Source organism: Apteryx mantelli, chromosome 6, assembly GCF_036417845.1.
Source record: "Apteryx mantelli isolate bAptMan1 chromosome 6, bAptMan1.hap1, whole genome shotgun sequence".
NCBI classification, from domain to species: Eukaryota; Metazoa; Chordata; class Aves; order Apterygiformes; family Apterygidae; genus Apteryx; species Apteryx mantelli.
Genome location: NC_089983.1, coordinates 16965039 through 16984166, shown reverse-complemented (window position 1 = coordinate 16984166; position 19128 = coordinate 16965039). Strand labels below are relative to the sequence as shown.

At 34.6% G+C, this 19128-nt stretch overlaps 1 protein-coding gene across 1 annotated transcript in view; it reads right to left on the bottom strand.

The window, feature by feature from the left end:
* DNAH7 (dynein axonemal heavy chain 7) overlaps nt 1-19128 on the bottom strand; it is a 122426-nt gene that overhangs the window by 39456 nt on the left and 63842 nt on the right. The window contains 10 exon segments of the mRNA XM_067298619.1: nt 719-882; nt 3013-3198; nt 4342-4522; nt 5837-6183; nt 9974-10304; nt 11360-11589; nt 12460-13332; nt 14529-14748; nt 15610-15736; nt 18231-18399. Coding sequence (XP_067154720.1) covers nt 719-882; nt 3013-3198; nt 4342-4522; nt 5837-6183; nt 9974-10304; nt 11360-11589; nt 12460-13332; nt 14529-14748; nt 15610-15736; nt 18231-18399 — 2828 coding nt within the window.

Sequence of the window (19128 nt, the reverse complement as noted above, 5' to 3'; positions counted from 1 at the left end):
GATCAGCAAAATAACCTTCAGTAGCTTTGCATAAGCACCTCTTGGTAGTGACTGATTCCAGCATAATTCTTTAAAATTACAGAGCTTTAGCTTTATAAAGGAGGATTACTTCCATACCTACTGATTATACTACCAGAATAGTATTCAAAATTCTATTGCCCCGCTTCTCCACTGCTCATGACTTTAAAATAGTGATAAAGCCAAACTGCAGAACACAAAATTTATCACTTGGTATTTCTCCTGTGAATAACTTCCCTGTTACTCAATCCAACATAAAAGATTTTATACATACATGACATATATATTTGCCTCAAGGGTAATTAATAGAGATCAAGAATCTTTTTTTGTCTTGATGCTTATCTAGAGACTGTCTGAAGCATGGACAAAGCATTTTAGGATTTCTTAAACTGAAGAGTAATCCAATCTGTAACTTGTTCTTGGGAAAAAAAAAAAGAGTGGTATCATTATAGCAATCCATAGAAGTAAAAAAGGAGGGGAGTGAATTCACATACCTAAAAACTTCACATTATAAAGTTAAAATGAATTATTATTATTATTTCTTAGAAATTGAAAAACAGAAGTCCTTTCCCATTTTATAACTCTGGTTGTTAAACTGGCTATAAAATAGAAAACTCCATCTATAAAAGTAATAACTGAACAGCACATTGTAAGAAGATATTTAACAAAAATTATTCATTGTGAAAAAATTTTTACTTACAAGGTAATGATGCCATTATCAATAGAAAACGTGTCAGATGGTAATCCAGCAATATTCCAAGCTCTGATTTTCACAGGTTCTCCCAAGGTGTTTGTTAAGGAAAAATCATCAGAACAAGGAATGTCTTTTGTTTTACATAGTAATGTCCACTCTTTAGTTTGCATCTAGGTAAGAAGATAATAAATATTAACTCAAGTTCTGTCTATACACAAAATTTCCAAATCCATCAAAAATCTATTTTTAAACTTCCTCCTATACCAATTGCTACATATAAGTTCACTGTATGTTCAGATGCAAATAAACTCATGCTTATGTATAAAAAGTCTAAAAATGTCTCAAAGTATTTTTGTATGTGATTTCTATATACGAAAACAGCTTATTTGTTCAGAGCCTTAGTGTGAGTTTATCTTTTCATTAGTATTCTTCTATAAAAGAAGACTATAAAATGAGCATAGAATACACATTCTAACAAAAAAACATAAAATCTTCAACATATTCAACTTGCAAGTCATCAAAAATGAGCTCTTGTCAGGAATTAGTCAAAAATAACAGCTCAACAGTTTTACAGTTGCTTTTCACTATTCTCTGTATCATGCTAACTCAACACAGTTGTGTAAACTGCTTCATCTATACCTATGTGCAAGATGCATAATACTAAAATGAAGACAGACACCTTTAAATATGTAATCCAAATAGCATATTCCACAAGGAAGAATCTTTCTAAAGAAGAAAAATTTATACAAATAGCCTGTTCACATGAAAGGCACAAGCTTGTATGAAAACTAAGCATAAGGTAAAAGAAGCATGTTGTAGTATTCTAACTAAAAACTAGTTATCACAGCCTCAAGCATCAAAAATCAGAAATGCAGCATTAAAGGAAATAGCCTTAGGGCTAAAGACATTCCTAGATAGGATTCACCAATTTGCATAAAACAAGGTTATTAGTCCAAAAGTAACTTGGGGGGGGGGAAAGAATAGAGGAAAATAAACATTAGAGCACAAGAAATGAAGGAGTTCACAAGTTCACAAAAGCAGTTACGCCACCCAACAATTCCTAAAAGAGGTACCTAGCCAATATGTGTTACCACAATCATGGGAATAAGAACTAGCATCCAGTAATCCATAGCTACAGTTAAACAGAGGAAAAAAAAAAACAAAAAAACTATGGAATCAGAGAGAATGAAAACCTCTCACTAAACTTTTCAGATGAAACAAAATTGTAGATAGTTTTAATGAATCAGTATGCAAAAATCATCTTACAAAAATCATCTGCACCTATATCTACGCTTGCCAGGAATACAGTTCAGCATTGCTTAGCTTCTTTCACCAAAAGAAGTACCCAGACACAATGCAGGAGTTACTGAAAATTCAAGTTATATGCATGAAAGAGAACACTTGCTCAAAATTATGTAACCGAGAATGGTAATGACTGCTGACTTAAGGGTAACGCTCACATTTTAAAGCTTTAAAATATTAACATTAAAGTGTGGACATTATGAATAAAACATCAGTTTGAAAGAATGGAACAGAATTTTCTGAAGAAAAATGGACAAAGGAAGTACATTGAAGGAAAAGTTGAAATAAGGATTACAACCACATTTCATGTTCAAATAAGGCACATAGATTTTATCTGTCTTAATTTTCAGCAATTTATGACAACCTGAATCTGTTTTACAAAAGAGATGGACATTCATTTCTCCAGCTGAATTCAGTGGGAATTTCTGTTGTTCAAAAAGCTTTGAAAGTGAAGCTGATCTTGACATCCCAAAATTGAGATATCTAAAATCAGTTGCCAATTTAAAATTCTTTTCTATACAGAATTTCCATTTATTTCACAGAGAGCTACAGGTACAAACTTGCTATGATACTGGGCTACTGTATCTTTTGTCTCTTTTTATACAGAATTACTGCACTTTCAAAACTTGCTTAATTGTGCTGCTGCAGAAATAGACACTAATTCTGTTTTGTTTGAAGTTAAGGAGAATTTAGCCATTGAATAGAATAGGGTCAAGCAGAGCCATGAGGTATAAAGTCCCTGGCAATTACTTTAGAGACAAGAAAAGCAACCAAAGGACTCTATCCTTTATACAGTAATAAGTACTTTATAGTAATATGAAGGAAAATTTTCCTCCAGGATTCTTACAAAGAAAACTCAAAATCCTGAAGTGCAGTTTCAGTTACATTTATGAATTCTGTTAAAAAGTAATTTTAAAATATAAACTTTACAACAGAAGAAAAACAAATGACATTTATATTGTTACAAAACATGGGGACAAAATTACTCTGCATATTACTTGTCTATAGCTGGATGTAAAGGCTCCTAGGTAAGCTACAATTCCTGATGAAATAAGTATATCTCCAGTCAAACTGATGTACTGCTTTCCCAGCTCCAAAGCAGTCTCATTCCAGCGAGTTTTCTCACCCCCAAGGCCTCCAATCAATTGTTCCGCTCGCTCTAGTTTTTTGCTGCATAAGTGAACCTCAGGAAAAGAAAAAAAAAGAAAATACTGATTATATTATGTGATCACTTTTAAGACATTTTACAAATATTAAAAGTATTCAAAAGTTATTTTCCTGTGCATCTGTTTTCTTACATAAATTCATTAAATAAAAAGAAAACATCTTCTGATTACAGTGGAAATGTCTGAAGAAGGAAAATAATCTATGTGACATAGTGTCTCAATACAGCACAGTAAAGTCCATGAAATTTCAAAGTTATGTTTTCATCCAAACAAAGTAAGAAGATCAGCATAAAACATGCAATTCAAGGTAGCTCAGTACATGATATGGAAAATATTAGTTGTCAAGGAAATGACCTACAGGTCATAAGGTAAAGACTAAAAACTCCTTAAGGAGGTCACTGTTTTATGAAAGTAGGTATGTCTTTTCCTGCAAAAAACATCCTTATGAATACATAGTCTCCATTTCTGTTGTTGTGGTAGTTTTTTAATTAAGCAGTCCTTTCAAATATGTTTGTAATTTGAAAAAAAAAAAGGAAAGAAAAAAAAAAGATGCAACAGTAATATAATCCAGCTCTGTTAGAATTCCTTAAGGAATTAAGGCCTCATTTTAAAGTCTACTCTTTTTGTAGCAAAACCTCAAGATGTACTGCAAATCTTAAAAGAAAAAAAGTACCGTCTTCTAAACGTTGCCTCTTTCTATATGCATAATAGCTATTTAGCAGACAGGAACAGAGTATACCAAAAACATTCTCACAAGTGCATTGGCAACACCAAAGCCTCAGAAGGCTTAAATAAACTTTCAAAACCTTAAATATACTCACCTGCAAGTTAATGATGAATCAAACTGTTAGAATACTCGTTGAAAATTTATCACCTCACAACAAAGCAGATATGGGTGGGGATATAAAAGAGTGCTATTACGAGGGGAAAAAATCACAGAATCTATAGTTTTTATTACTTTAAAGCATTTATTCACCATGCTTTGCCCATTCATAACTTCAAGACCACTGCAGTGAAATAAAAAGGTTGTAATCCAAAAGTAAGACTTGTTTAACAACTGGCCATACTGAAAGTCAAAGGGAAAAATACCTTTTGACAAAAAAGTAGATCTTAAATAACTTTTTCTGAAAATCAACAATACTCATCTTTTGCACCATATACCTGATTTTCCAAGTCAGCCTTCTCCTGTTTCTTGGATTCCAGTGTCTGCTGGAGTACAGCCAATTTGTCCTGAACCTCCTTCAGTGCTGCTTGTTTCTTTCTTAGACCATCCATAGCAATCTTTAATTTTCCTTCAGCTTGATTCAACTTTAGCTTTTTGGGTGCAACATTTTTTGCCACTCTAAATAAACCCAAAGAATAAATTAAATATCTGAAAGATACACGCTCAGTCCACTCTTACTATTAAAAAGTTAACATAGGAAAGATAAAGGAAAACCTCATCAACTCATAGATCATGCAACATTTTGCTCCATAATCTGATAATATCTGAAGACAATTGGTATTTATTTCATTACCTGTTTATATGCTGAGACTGACTTATTTAAGCAGTTTCTGCAGTATTTTCTGTAAGAACAGGTAATGATTAAAAGTGAAAAGGGTTACTGCATAAGTTCACGCCAACATGCTTCCAAACTGTGTGTCCCATTTGATCGCTATTTAAAATTCATTATGGATTTGCACCTTTAAAAATACACAAATTTATTAAAGTACACTCACAGTAACTGTACACATGCAAATAGGCAACTATGTGTACATATATATATATATATAAAAATAAAATAAAATATAGCTTTTCACATTCAAAGATCTATTTTCCAGAGTTGAGGATTTCAATATTTTACACAGATACTTTTGTGAGCAGAAAATTGGAAGTAACATTTATTTGAAAACATTTTCCATTTATCTTTCTTAAAAAACAGGCAAGAAAACATGCTAGAATGTTCCTATACTCAACTAAAACAGTATTTCACAAGTGTTAGCTTCATAATTAATGAATCTCCCACCTCCCCCACACACACACTGGTATAAGCATACTCCTTTTGAAGTCCTCCTATTTTGGTTAATTTTCTCTCTGACAATGGTATTTATAATGTTTAAAGTCATTCTCAAATTCAGAACTCTACCAGGCATATATTTACTAATATTTTTAGTCAATTAACAAAATAACTCTCAAATGAAGGTATGTCCTCTTACGATGACTCAAATTTCAAATTGTAGGTTAATCTTAGGCACCCAGTGCCCATTTGTGGTTAAATGCGGGTTCCAGATGTTTCAAAAAGAAAACTTCATCAAAAGTAAGCACAGGTTTTTCCATGGGTCAAATACCATGCGTAACAAAAAATATCCTTGAGGCTTGATGTGATTGTCAGAAACTTCCAAAGACATTTCAATATTGCCTCTATTGCTATTCAATAACCTAAGTAGTAAGGTAACTTTTTTGCTTATTGAAGAGTTCAACATTGCCTCCGTACCTTCTCAGAAAAATCCAGAACTGAAAATCAGGCTCTACACCTTAACATCAGCTGTACTATAGCAATCTTTATGACTGTTTATCTGCACATATTTCAGACTAATAAGAAGTAATTTTAAATCTCTTTTGGTATTACAATAAAACAATCTCTTTACTTTTTTTTTTTTTTTAATACATACTTACATATCATAAAACTCCATGGCTATGACCCATTTGCACAGACCCTCTGCTGCCGTGGAAGCATTTCGAATCTTCTCTGGTACAAACTCAGGATTTGTAAGATACTGTTTTCTTATGATAGCCATGTAAGCTGGGGGAATGTTATCTTTGTCATATTCATGAAAAGACTGAAGAAATCTTATGTCACCCAGAAGTCTCTTAGCTGGACCCCAGAAATCCTCCATTTTTTTTCCAGAACCTGTTGGATCTGGAATTTTATCTGCTTTGATGCCTTTAAGGATGCATATAGCTTCCATTACAAGCTTGACACCAGCAGGAGGACTCTTCATGGACTTAATCTCTGTAATATCCTTAAAACAAACAAACAAAAATACCCTTAGAGCTCTGAGCATGGTTTTGGATTAATTTTTCTATTACAATACAAAAAAACTCCTTTTTATGTCAAGATACTATTTTTCCAAGCACATTTACTATTCCCATTCTTTATATATTTAAGTACGCTATGATCTCTGATTCATAGCAAAAGCCTGCCTAGTCCATACATATCTCATTTTCTTTTTAAAATACTTATATTTCAAATTTTCCATTCTTTCTAACCCTTTCGTAAGATCCTATGCAGGTTAAACTAACATTGACACCTGCACAAAAAAAAAACCCTTGAAATCTAGTCAACAATCAGTTTAGAGGAGAAAAAAATTCTTATCTGTAATTTATTTTTTAGTAGGACTTTTTCTGTTCCTTAATCAGTAGTGGGCATTGCACTTCAACTGTGAAATTTAGATGTTCCAGTGTGATACTCTGCCCTTCAGTTCAAACTCTAACACAGCACTTCCAAGTTTACAGGATCACTTCAGCAGTGAATCAGTAAATTTAAGATACTATAAAATAAAAACTACCCTGAACAAAACTGTATATTTAAGCCCCCAACAGAAAAATAAATCAATTAGTATTCTGGTCTGTTACTATACTCCCAAAGTGAGCTGAATGAGGGAAGAAGCAGCTAAGGAAAGAAAATCATTTGGTAAGAAATTTTTCTTCCTATTACACAGCTTCTCTCTTCATTCATTAGTAATAACAAGTATTGATAGTATAAGAAATAGTAGGAAATGAGTAAGCAAAGTTTTAACTGCTATTATAGAATAATAATATAAAAGAATGAAACAGTTGTAGACACATGTGCACAACTATATTAAACAAGAGGTTTGTAAACTAAAGATTTATGTAAAATCATTATTTCCAAAGAATACTTCTACATGGAAACTAAAATATTCTAAGAGCCTTTCTCAGAGAATGCTCACGCATTTTTTCTCCAATGCATTTAAGGATTTCTAGATTCTCTTGTTTATCTTGCCAATTGGTGTCAGATTTTGGCAGCTTGCCCATGGTCTCTTTGAGATCTAGGACCTTGGCACTTTGGATAAAAAGAGGTATCTTTTGAGTTCTGGGAATGTTCATTTATGCCACAAAAATGCAGAGAAATGGTCTTGACTGGATAAAATAAAAAGAGAATCATTTCCATGGAACTGTGAAACAATGCTGCTGGAGCTACAACCTTTTTTTAAAAATAGCAAGAGCAACCCAGCAAAATGTTCAAGCAAGGGAAAGAGGGAGAGCAGGTAAATAAGACCAGTGAATTGCAATGAGGCAGTCAGAAAACTGACTGACAGGATCTCCAGGAAAAGAAGTGTAAGAGAAAGAACACTCAAAGAAAGTTAGCTGCTCCAGGAAACTATTGACCCAGTGGGGACAAGGGCTGTAAGTAGAGTAAGAGGTCATCATAAATGCTAAACACAAACTGAGCTGCAATTAACAAGCAATATTGAATGTAACAAGAAAAATTCTGTAACTACAGTAATTGTAAGACAAAACATGAGAAGTATTGGTTAAGTACTCAGTGGATAGGGAGAGACATCAGCAAATGACATATACAGACTCAAAATGTTAATGCTCTTTGCATCTGATATCTCTAAAAGGTGAGCTGTGAGTAGGTGACTAGCACAACTGATAATACTGTCAAAACTGAGCCAAGATTTGACCAAGTGTCTACCCCAGGTCCAGAACTATGCAGTATTTTCATTAATGATATCAATGATGGAACAGAGAATATGCTCATTAAATCTCCAACCAACAGAAAGTTGGGAGTAAATGCAAATAAATTGAAAGAGAGGACAGTAATTCAAAATGATCTTGACAAATGGGAAAATGGTCTGAAAAAAGAAAAAGTATATTAGAACTAGTACAAAAAGAAAGAAAGAAAAAACAAAGAAATGGAAAGCAATGATTATGTAATAGAGACTGACATGGTGTTAGCAAGTATCACTACACGTCAGCACTATTAAGAAACAGATAAACCTCAAATTAGAAATGAGATAATCCTCCTCTACTCTTCACAGCATTTGGCTAAACCACAGCTGAAATACTATATTCAACTTTGGGCAATACACCAGAAATAAATATATGGAGAAAGTCTGGAAAGAATAACCAGAAAAGCTGATTTGATTTATGAGAAAAGATTTAAAAAATAGGGATTACTTAGCTTAAAAAACAGAATACTGAAGGTGGTGAGATGGATGATACCATCTTTCACTGCATAAAAGACAAAGAAGAAAAGAATTATCTGTTGTCCAAGTCCACAGGGAGGAAGACAGAAAAAAAAGGTTAAATTATAATGAGGAAGATTAATGGCAACCACAAGGAAAGTCTTCCTAATTATAAAAGTGTAATAAGTGAAGCAGATTACAAGTGGAGGACACAGCAACTGGAAGTTAAGAACATCAGACAAATGTCAGTCAGGAAAGACAGAAGTATAGCTGACCTCTGCCTTGAGATAGTGATGCACTAGATAATTTCCTGAGGTCCTTTCCAGTTTTGTATTTTAGTGACTTTATACATATATTCCTGTAAAACTTAGATGTCAATAGCAAAATAACACCTGAAATTACACTTTTCCTAATCCTTGGTGAACGCTGGGCTGCACTAAGTTCCAAAGTTCCTTCTGAGGGTAAAAACTCATTTCAGCAGTCCTGAATTACGTATAGTTCTGTTTTTCCAGACAAGGCACTTTTCTGCATATTATATAAATAAGTTTATGTACACAATTCACAGCCTGTGCCCTGCTCAATTTACCATTAGCATTGGCCTGGGTGAATCAAAAACAAGAGTCCTGTACTGGTACTGTAAGTTCTCCCATACACAGGGCTTTTGTGCTCATCATGCACTTGACTAGATTTTGAGGAAAAACTCCCCCCCCCCTTGGAAGTTTCTACTCCAGTTTTCTTTCTCTTGTATTATCATATTATCTTCTTGGACACATTAGGCACTGACAGCAGCTGAAGTATTGCTTCATTAGCCATCAAAGTGTCTTTCTTGCCTCAGCTAAGTAATTTCTTGTTATTCACAGGTATAATGCAATTGTCTTGAAGTGACAAAGAAGCCATTCATGTCACAAATCATGCCAATGATTTGAATATGAGAGAATCTAAAATTTCTGATACCAAACAACCATACCTGTAAATAGCAAACCACTTGCTTGCTATCTAAGAGGCTTTCCTTAATATGTATTTGCAAATCTTTCAGTAGCAATAGGTGAAGCACACAGTTCATACCCACTATTACAATCTGGGAGACTTCCTTTCATCCCACCATAGGCAAATCATCATCTAGGCATGGAAAACCTGAATATCTATAAAACCAGAAGTAGCAGCCAACACTGTCATACTCTTATGAATAGTGGTCCCTTAAAGGGGGAAGGACCACAGAATTTCAACCTCAAATTCTAGACTCTGAAAGACTGGATGTAAAAATATCAGTTAACAGGCTTGCAGTTTCTGAATAAGAAAGAAAAAAGCATACTTTTTCTAATTTCTCAATTGTTGATTCAAAATATTTTTATAACTATCAATTTTGAAATGTCTAGAATAATAAATATTTGATCTTTTAGTCCATAAAATTTAATTATAGCTTTTTCACCAGCAAGTAAAGACAGAATAAGATTTTGCTTTTTAAAACTGAAAGATTTCAAGAAGTTACTAAACTATAAACCTTTGTATCAGTCTAATGCGAAAGCTGAAAAGGCAACGTCCCATGCTTTTGTTTGTCTGAATACCTCTCCAGTGTGTAAATATATATCGTTAGCCATACCTGCGCAGTAAGAATGTTAAGGGCAGCCAGAGCACTTTCTAAACAAGGCATGGCTTGTGCTAAGTCAGCATCACATTCGTCTTTGATGGCTTTTGCAGCCATAGCTTGTTCTTTTGCCATTATTTCATCAGCTTTAACAATTTTTTCAGTTTTGGCTACTTCCAAGGATTCTTTTTTAATAACCATCATCATCTCATTAACCTGCTTGCTAGCTTCCTGCAACTGAGGATGCAGAGCTCCCAGCTCAGATTGCATCAAAGCTACTTGAGATGCAGCAGAGTCCAGTTTCTCCAAGCCAACTTCATATCTTCTTCTCATTTTCATCACCTCACTGAAAATAAATAGCATTTAATTATAAAGATATTTGATGCTACTCTCAATATTCAAATGCTCTGCCAAACTTGTTTTATTTGCTCAACAAAGCAAACACAACAGGAATTACTTGAGCCATAATGTTTAACTATTCTAGCATGTATACTCACAGAACAGGAAATAGATAAATAAGTGTCAGGAACAGCTTTGCTGGCAGAAGCTACAAAAATCAACACGATATCAACACAATATATTACAGACAGGAAAAGCAGAGGGAGGAGACAGGGATAGATTCATGTAGATGATTAGTCAAGCTGCGGTTGGAATAGGATTAATATCATTGGGAAAATCATTTTAGCAGCAGAATGTGAACAGCTCTCCTGACAGCCAACTGTGTATATCAAAAAATTCCTTTTTGGAATTGGGTCACTAAGGCTTTGGGTCACTACTTTCAAGATTATATTTCTTTATTTCCTGACTAATATACCCCACTACCTTTTGAGTTTCTTGATGCACATAATAAGTCACATAGCCCACTGGTTAAATTAAGCATTTGTCTTAATTTGCACGGCACTGTCCTATCAATGGGCAGGAGAGGAATAAAGAGGAGGAACTTTCCCTCCCTTGCCATGAGAGAAGAACAGACATGCACATGCATACAGAGGTCCTTTCTGCAGAGGCACAGCTGTACCGCACTAGGAAGCTAACAGCACCTAGCAGCTCAGGAAGTTGGTACCACACAGGTAGTGTGGTACCACACAATTGGAACCACACAGGTAGCAGGCTGCATTAATTACTCTTGTAGTATAATATATATAATCAACATACAGCAACATGACTATGGATGTTAGAAGTGGACTAAGGTAAGAAGATTTTGCAAGAGTCAAGTCAGATCTTCAGTCCAATAAGCAAGCATGTGTCCTTAGGAATACATTTAATCTATCTACCATTCTGTCAGTTTAAATTAACTCAGAGCACTTCATCCATTTTGTTCATATTAGCTACAACAGATAGAAAACAATATTTTGGGTGAACTTTGGTTCCTCTAGAAAAGTCCACATTAAAAATCCTCACCTGCGCTTCTTTTCCAGTAGAATTTTGAAAGTGGAGATCAGTTCCAAGTATGAGGTAGGTGTAACATAGTTGTGTCTTTGAAGCTCTGCATGGTATAAGTCAGATAAAACAATGGTGGATGTATGAAAGCTTTTACACATATCAATACAGCCACTCCGAGTTTCTTTTGACATTTCAATATCTTCTAAGAAGTGAGAGGCAACAGCTTCTAATGCATCTTCTGGCCATGTCTAAAACAAATGGATAAATACTTCTCTCATATTCAGAATTTCACATTCATAAACCTCAAAACACTTTCCAAAAATGTATCTTTACCCCATGTCATAGATGAAGACACTAAGGCACAGAGAAGTGACTCGATCTAAGATCACCAGAGAGGGCAATAACAGAACTGGAAAGAACCCAGTTACCTGGGTATTCAGTTCAAGCCCACTGTTTTATTTCATCTAGTAGAAACACTGTTATTAAAAGGAAAACTTTGCATTCTCAATACATCCATAGGAGTCTATAACTATCTCTTTGTTCTTCCTCTTCAAAGCAAGGTTTACAGATACAATAGTACATTTTAAAACTTCATGAACTTTGAGTTCCTCAAATTCTTTATATGATTAAATTCTACATCTTTAATATCGTGTGTAAGCTCTTTTGCATATAACATTAAGATGGAACGCAGTGTTACTGCAGAGTAGTTGGAAGAAAAATCTGGTTTTCTGCATCAAGAGATGTCTGTATTTTTGATGGTATTTCACTTTCAAACTCTTTGGCAACCTACACTCTGATAGCCCTGGCAATAGAAGATATGACTACGTACTTACTTCAGTAATGTCTACAGTACTGTGTTCACTCAGTTTTATTCTTATATCAAAATCAGACAGTTATTTTCTTGGTGATTTTGCATTCTGCCTTTCCTGGCCTTCATCACAATCAGGATGGTTCTAACAGTGTAAGTAAGTTAGAACACGACACTAAAAATCCAAGATGTTTTTCACAGCTAATTTGACCAAAGAGAATTACTTGCTACCAGAAGAGTTGAAGTCATGTTTCTAAAGCATTTCCATTAGAATAACAAGCACAAAGCACAATTAACTCTTTGTTTTTACCTGAAACCAGTCGAGTGTGCAGCAGTTGACAAGAGCTGAAAATTTTCTAAGACGGTTACGGAAAGCATCTCCAATGGGACTCACTGCCAATACTACATGAAGCTGATCTCAGCAACGATCAGCAAACATGTTAAAAAGAGCTATAGGACTGCCATCAGTCTGTTTTGTCCTGTGTCGTTGGCGATCTATTTGACGCATTCGTTCACAAATTTCTTGCTTCTCATCTACTGCAAAGAGGTTTGGCACTTCACCTGCATTTAGTAAGTTGTTAATGTCTTCCAAGAATGACTCCTTTTTTATCTGTGTATCCATAAACAAGAAGACTCCCTGCATTTCCCCTTCAGTAGAATTTCTCAGTATGATTTTTAAGTCTTCATGCCACTCACTGGTACCATAGCTTTTACTTATTTCAACCCAGAAAAGCATGTAATCAGCCATATGGGCTGCTAATCGAGTAAGAGATTGTCGGCCACTACCTCCAACACCAACAAGGAGGGCATGGCTTCGAGGCTGTTTCAGAATACGTGAAATTCTACAAATATGTTCTATAGCAAATCGGAACAAAACAAGCTGCATTGGTTTTTTGCTCATGTTATTAAACTCTTCAAGGTGACTCTCTACAACCAATCGCAATTGATCCACATTATTAATCTCCCTGTAGTTAGTGTCGTCTCTCTTAGGGTCATGAAAATCACAAAACATTAGGCTATGTAAGTCATCTTCTTCCACTCTTCCATCATTATTGAAGTCTAGATTCTGGAAAAGTTCGTGAAAGTCTTCATGTAAGTCATTTTTCACTACTTCTTGGATAAATCCAACAAGCCAGGCTCGATCAGGACCATCCACCAAACGATCGTAATATACTCTAAGAACCTGTATAATAAAATTATAATCCTTTTAATAGTTGCTTCTGCTCTTTAATTTACACTTATTTTAATTAAGATGAAAGAAATACAAATCTGAAAAAGATTTCAAAGTATAAATTATCTTAAACTTCACTACATAGAAAAAAAATAAAATAGGTGTTTAGAATCAATTTGAACAATTTTTGATGCCAGTAATATTACTTCTGAATTGAAGTGAAAATCCATATGGAAATATGCACATGCACGCACACACGCACACGTATTTATAAACACTATATATAAATGCATAAGAGACTGCTGCAGAGAGGAAGGGAGTATTTTGTTCTTTCTGCCATGACCAGATAGGACCAGTTATGAGTTTGTATTTCAGGAGACAAGACTGAAGTTGGGAGAGTGCTTGGAAAGGCTGAACTGCCTTCATCTTTAAGAATTGTAAGAAGCTTAGAAAGACATCTTCAGGAGTTACTTTATGTGATCCTGCTTTGGGGAAGGAGGATGTTCTGGATGATCGCCAAAGATCCCTTCTATGAGGACTTTATGTTGATTTGATTCTATGAACTGCATTCTTGCCTTAAAAACCATAACTAAATATTTAAAAAAAACGACAGTTATCACTGACTTTGCTTTCTTTTAATCTGGGGGGATTCTGTACTTTATTCTTCTTATTTCTAAAAGGGATGATTCACTTCCACTCATCTAGTTTGTCAATTTTACTATGACAGAAAGACAGTATTTGCTGAAGACAGAAAACTCGAGAGTTTCTTCTAAAGGGGTCCCCGAAGGAAAAAAGAAAGTAGAGACCAAAATGTAGATGTCTTACATTTCCAGTGACCCTGGACTACTTGCTACTCTTCTCACTGTTGATTTGTTGCTTGGGAGGAAGGAGAGAAGAAACAGAAAGGACTGTGCAGTCATTCAGAGCAGCAGAGACTATATAATCATGCAAAAGTGAAGGAACTGACAATCAATTTCTCTAAGATATGATTCATACTTTGAAAAAGTTTGATTTCTTCTATCTGTACACTATCCATAATTAAAATCTTAGTTAATAAAACAAAATCCTTTTGCATGAATGTGATAGGAAATCATAGTTATTAGCTAATAGAAAAGTATATTGTAAAAATACTAATACAGCCCTGAGAAAGAAATCTGGACCTTCTTCTTATTTATAAAAATATCATTTCTTGGTTTTAGTTGATTTACCTCATGAACCCAGAGACGCTTTATTGTTCCTACAGATTCTGTTGTTTCAGGCCTTGACAGGCAAACACCTTGAATAACACGCGAAAAATCACGAAGGTTGAACAAATAGTGAGATTTGGCTGGAGTAGGAAGCAGATTCTTCATAGCTTCTTTATACATAGACATAGTTCCAGTAATCAATTGTGGCATCAATTCTACATATTCTGATGGAAAGCTGTAACTGACAGGTTATAAAAAGTGGTAAGAACAGAATGATTCTCACAATTCCATCATATTAATATGTGAATAAACAAATAATATATATGAATGCTGATTTACTTCTGAGCCTATGCCAGTTTTTAAATTCTGTGATTATACTTCCTCACAGACAGTTTTACAAATCTTAGTTCTCTTACTGGATTAACAGATTAACTCAGTCTGTGAATCAAATCTAGTAACTGTGGGACTCACTGACAAGTTTGCAGACATAAGTTAACTGATTCTAACTTTTTGTTTGTTTGTTTTGATTACTAACAACAACAATGGGGAAGACAGGACAAACAGCCCTTGCTCTCTTCTAGGCTCTCTCTCCCTCAAAGGTTAAGAAGCTGTCAAAGCACAAACCTGGTCTAGAAACAGGATATAACAATCTTTTGGGACTTACCAGTTGGAACGGATAGAATAATGGAATCTGAAGCAACAAAACTATAAAAATTCCTAATAATGAAATTAAAATATATGCAGTGGTGAAAGGCCAAAAAAAGAGTCAGTTTCTACAGCCTTCTCAAACCTAAAAGCACTTTCCAGTTCTATTCTTAGAATAAAGACTAATGAAATTCTATTTTTATTTATTATACACCAAAGAATAGTGTTACGGAAATATCTCAACTAACTGAAGTAGCCTATTGAAAAAACTTCTCCATGGGAGTTTTTTAATATGAGCTCTAGTTCTACGGAGTAATGAACACCTCAAAAGGCATAGGATACCACAGATGCTCATTTCTTTTCAGGAGCAGGGACCTATAAACATGTCTTGGAGACTTCTTACCAGCATAATTTAAATACTGACTTTGATTTTTCCAAATACGTAAAAGTCACTTACCATGTAGTCAGATGCCAGTTTAAGATTCTAGAAAAAATTGTATACATGGATTCATCATCAAACTCATTAATAGTAACTGTATTGAAGTGTCGCAAGAATCGTGGCGTTACTGGGTTTCGACCACCGCCTAAAAATTAGAAAGCATAAATACTGCAAATAATAGAAAAATTTAGACTAAAACAGTAAAGCCGAGCAATTTTTTTTCTACTATTCATTTCTAATACAGCCATCAGGCTCATGTACACTAATGAATGCAATGAGACAGAAAAAAATATTCACATTATTCAGTGTGGATCTGTTCTCCTGTAAACAACAGCAGTCTGTAAAATACAGACTGAAGTGGTCAAGATTACATATATGTAGAGAGTTGACACTATTTTAACTATGCTTTTGGCATGGAAGCAAAAAATTTTTTATTATAAACTCTAAACCTATGTTCTTAATTTTCAAAGCATGCCATGAAAGAAGCCTCTGTAACTAATGCTGTGTCCTTTATTCAATTTAATTTAAATTATATCTCAGCTGAGTAGCTACAAGAAGTGGTTGAGAAGTGGGCAAGCTTCCATTCCTAACATCAGGAGCACAGTTAAAGGCAAATCCACAGGAGGTAGATCCACCAGCATAAAACTGGCAAGTTAGACACAAGATTTAGGAGCCTGCACAAATGAAACTAAGACTTCTGACCTGGAGCTATCTCACATTCAGTCAGCTGAGACTGCAAGCAAAACTAATGATTATCTAAACTGAACTGTGCATGCTTTGCTAGAATCTACTGAGGAGTCTCAATATTTTATGCTAAATAGACCAAGAGACAGTTATTCATCTTACTTCCTTCTACCTCAACTAAAGTTGTCTCTTGGACACAGTACTTCACAATGCATCTTAAAGTTTACACATATACTGATGGCAAAATTATACAAGCTATTAGATTAAAACATGTATTCTATCCAGAAGATAAGGCTTCTCAAATAACAATTTTAAACCTAACTTTAACAAAATAGCTTTAAAAGAATAAATATTGCTTCAATAGCACTGTATACACGTGTGCAGAAGGTCTCAGAATTTAATTTCTATATTCAGAGAAAAATTTAACTAAACACAGGCTGAACAAAAGAATATAATTCTGAGACTTCTGGAAGCAGCTTCTGATATAAAGTTACTAAAATAAATTCTTCAGCCTGAAGCTGAACTGTGATATTTGACACAAATAGGACCATTAACTTATTCATTTGATCAGTCTGTTTTGTACCATTCAACCAGAAGAGTACTAGAACAAAACTGGCTACAGATTTCTCCAGAGAAAGAAAATTCTACCCATTTTCAAAATAACTTAGTCAGTTCTATATCACCACCCTGATAGAGGAATGTAGCATGAAGGTAGGCTTTACAGCAAAAGTGTCTCCAAGATTTGGCCTGTGTAAAAAAGACCTGTGCTTTTATATATAAATAACCTGTAAGTTATGCCAGAAGCTAGTACAATTCATGACTTCACCTCAGCTTTAGGAAAAGTAAGGATGGCTTAAAGATTTTCAGTTTCCTTCTGCTCAGTTATTCCACGACTGACCCTTAGATATAGTGCTTTGAATTGTATATGAACACTGCCTTTAATTTTAAATGATTGTAAGAAGCAATTTTGCTTCTTCAGGAAACCGGATAGATGAATAAGTGATCCTAAACACTGTCACGCATCACTGCTCAAAACGCAAAGGTACGTATCAGCAGAGGACATTCACTGGCTACAGTCTGTGTGCATGTGTGCGTGTGCGCACATGCGCGCGCACGTGTGTGTGTGTGTGCGTGTGCACATGTGCGCTTAAAAACATTTCTATAAAAGAAAGAGAGAAAAGTCAGGGAAGCTCAAGGGTAAAACGGAAGGAACACGCCAGTCACAGCCTGATTAAGCACTGTAAATGTTATGCTCAGAACGGCTTTGACAGAAACTTGTTAAGTGGTTTGTCAGAGACAGGGCTATGAACAATTCTGTTTAAAGAAATCCTGCTACATGAGTCTTGCTGTAGTGAAGGAAATTGAATGTATAAATTCTTTAAAAACAAACAAGATACCAAAGAAACTAATTCCTCCTTTTAACTGTTACAAATGTGCAAAACTCAATTCTTTTAAGTAAATATGCAGCTCAAAAATGATAGCGATAGAGTAAATCCATACTTATCTCTATCTATATATTGTCAGTATGTAAACAGGCTATCAGAAATAAAATTACCTCTTTTTGTCATACAGTTTACTTCATTTTTGCCAAATAAAGGCAAGGTTTATCTGCCTAAAAACTCCACTTAGCACCATTTAAGAAAAACTTAAAAGGAGAATAAAATTTATTGAAGGACAACAGAAGGTCTCATTAGACCAAAGGAATTTCAAAAATACTGTATAGACACATTCTTGCCTTCCTACAAGGCAATCTTTCTTACTGGCAGGCTTGGGTAGCTTCTTTGCTGCCCCCCAACCACTCTACCATGCCTCCTGTTCATGTTTCCTACAAGCAATGGGTTCCTTGAATCCTATCCCTTCCAACAGACACCCAAGCTCTAAAATTATACATCAGTAAGCATTCAGCCTTCAGAAACCAAAGAAACAGGAAAAAACATATAATACGCATCTTTTACCTGGGAGTCCCATGGCACATATGATCTGAATATCCACCAGTTTAATCACTGAGGAGTCTTTAAGGTCATACCAATTCCAGTGATCTAACCACTGACGCAGTAATTCAACAGGGGGTTGAGCACCGTAGACCTCTCGTGCTGGCATATTAACATCATCTACAAATACAACCTGAAAAGGAAAACATAAATGATTATATATTTAACTGAATATATGCCATCATTTGGCTTGATTCCAAAAACACTGCACATCAATTCACTCCCACTGATATGAATGCAAGTAAAATAAGTATGTGGTTTTGAAAAGTGGCCCTATTGCTGAGTTAAATAATAACTAAACTTATGAAGTAACTGTGTCTGTCTAAAGCTGTTCCAAAACGTACCTGCAGAGGAGAGAAAAAGTGTATTTGTCTTCTTATTTTGGAGTGTATTTAATGAAAAAGGGCAAACCAGCACTTGCTTTTTAAACTTTAGTGTCCTACTCACATGCCTTGAGTTCTGTTTTTTGGAAACAGAAAATTCTTTTAAATTTATTAAATATATTTTAAATCTATTAAATATTAAATCTTTCTCAACTGTTCCTATAAACCACAGACCACTGCTTATCAGAAAACTACTTCAAACAATTAACCTACTGTGACCAATGCACGTTCTACACACACATTTATTTTATCCCCTTTCTTCTCATTCTCTGCATGACAGAGAGCAGAAATTTGGTCAAAATTAAAACAGGTTATATCATGGGCCTTGTAATCTATTTAGCCTTTTAACTTGGGCAACATAATGAGATGGCTATGAAGAGGGTTATTGGTCAACACAGATTAAAACAAAAATTCATCTCAGGAGTATCTTTACTTTTTTAAGAATAGTCTAAGATAAATCTTAAAAGAACAGCTTTTTG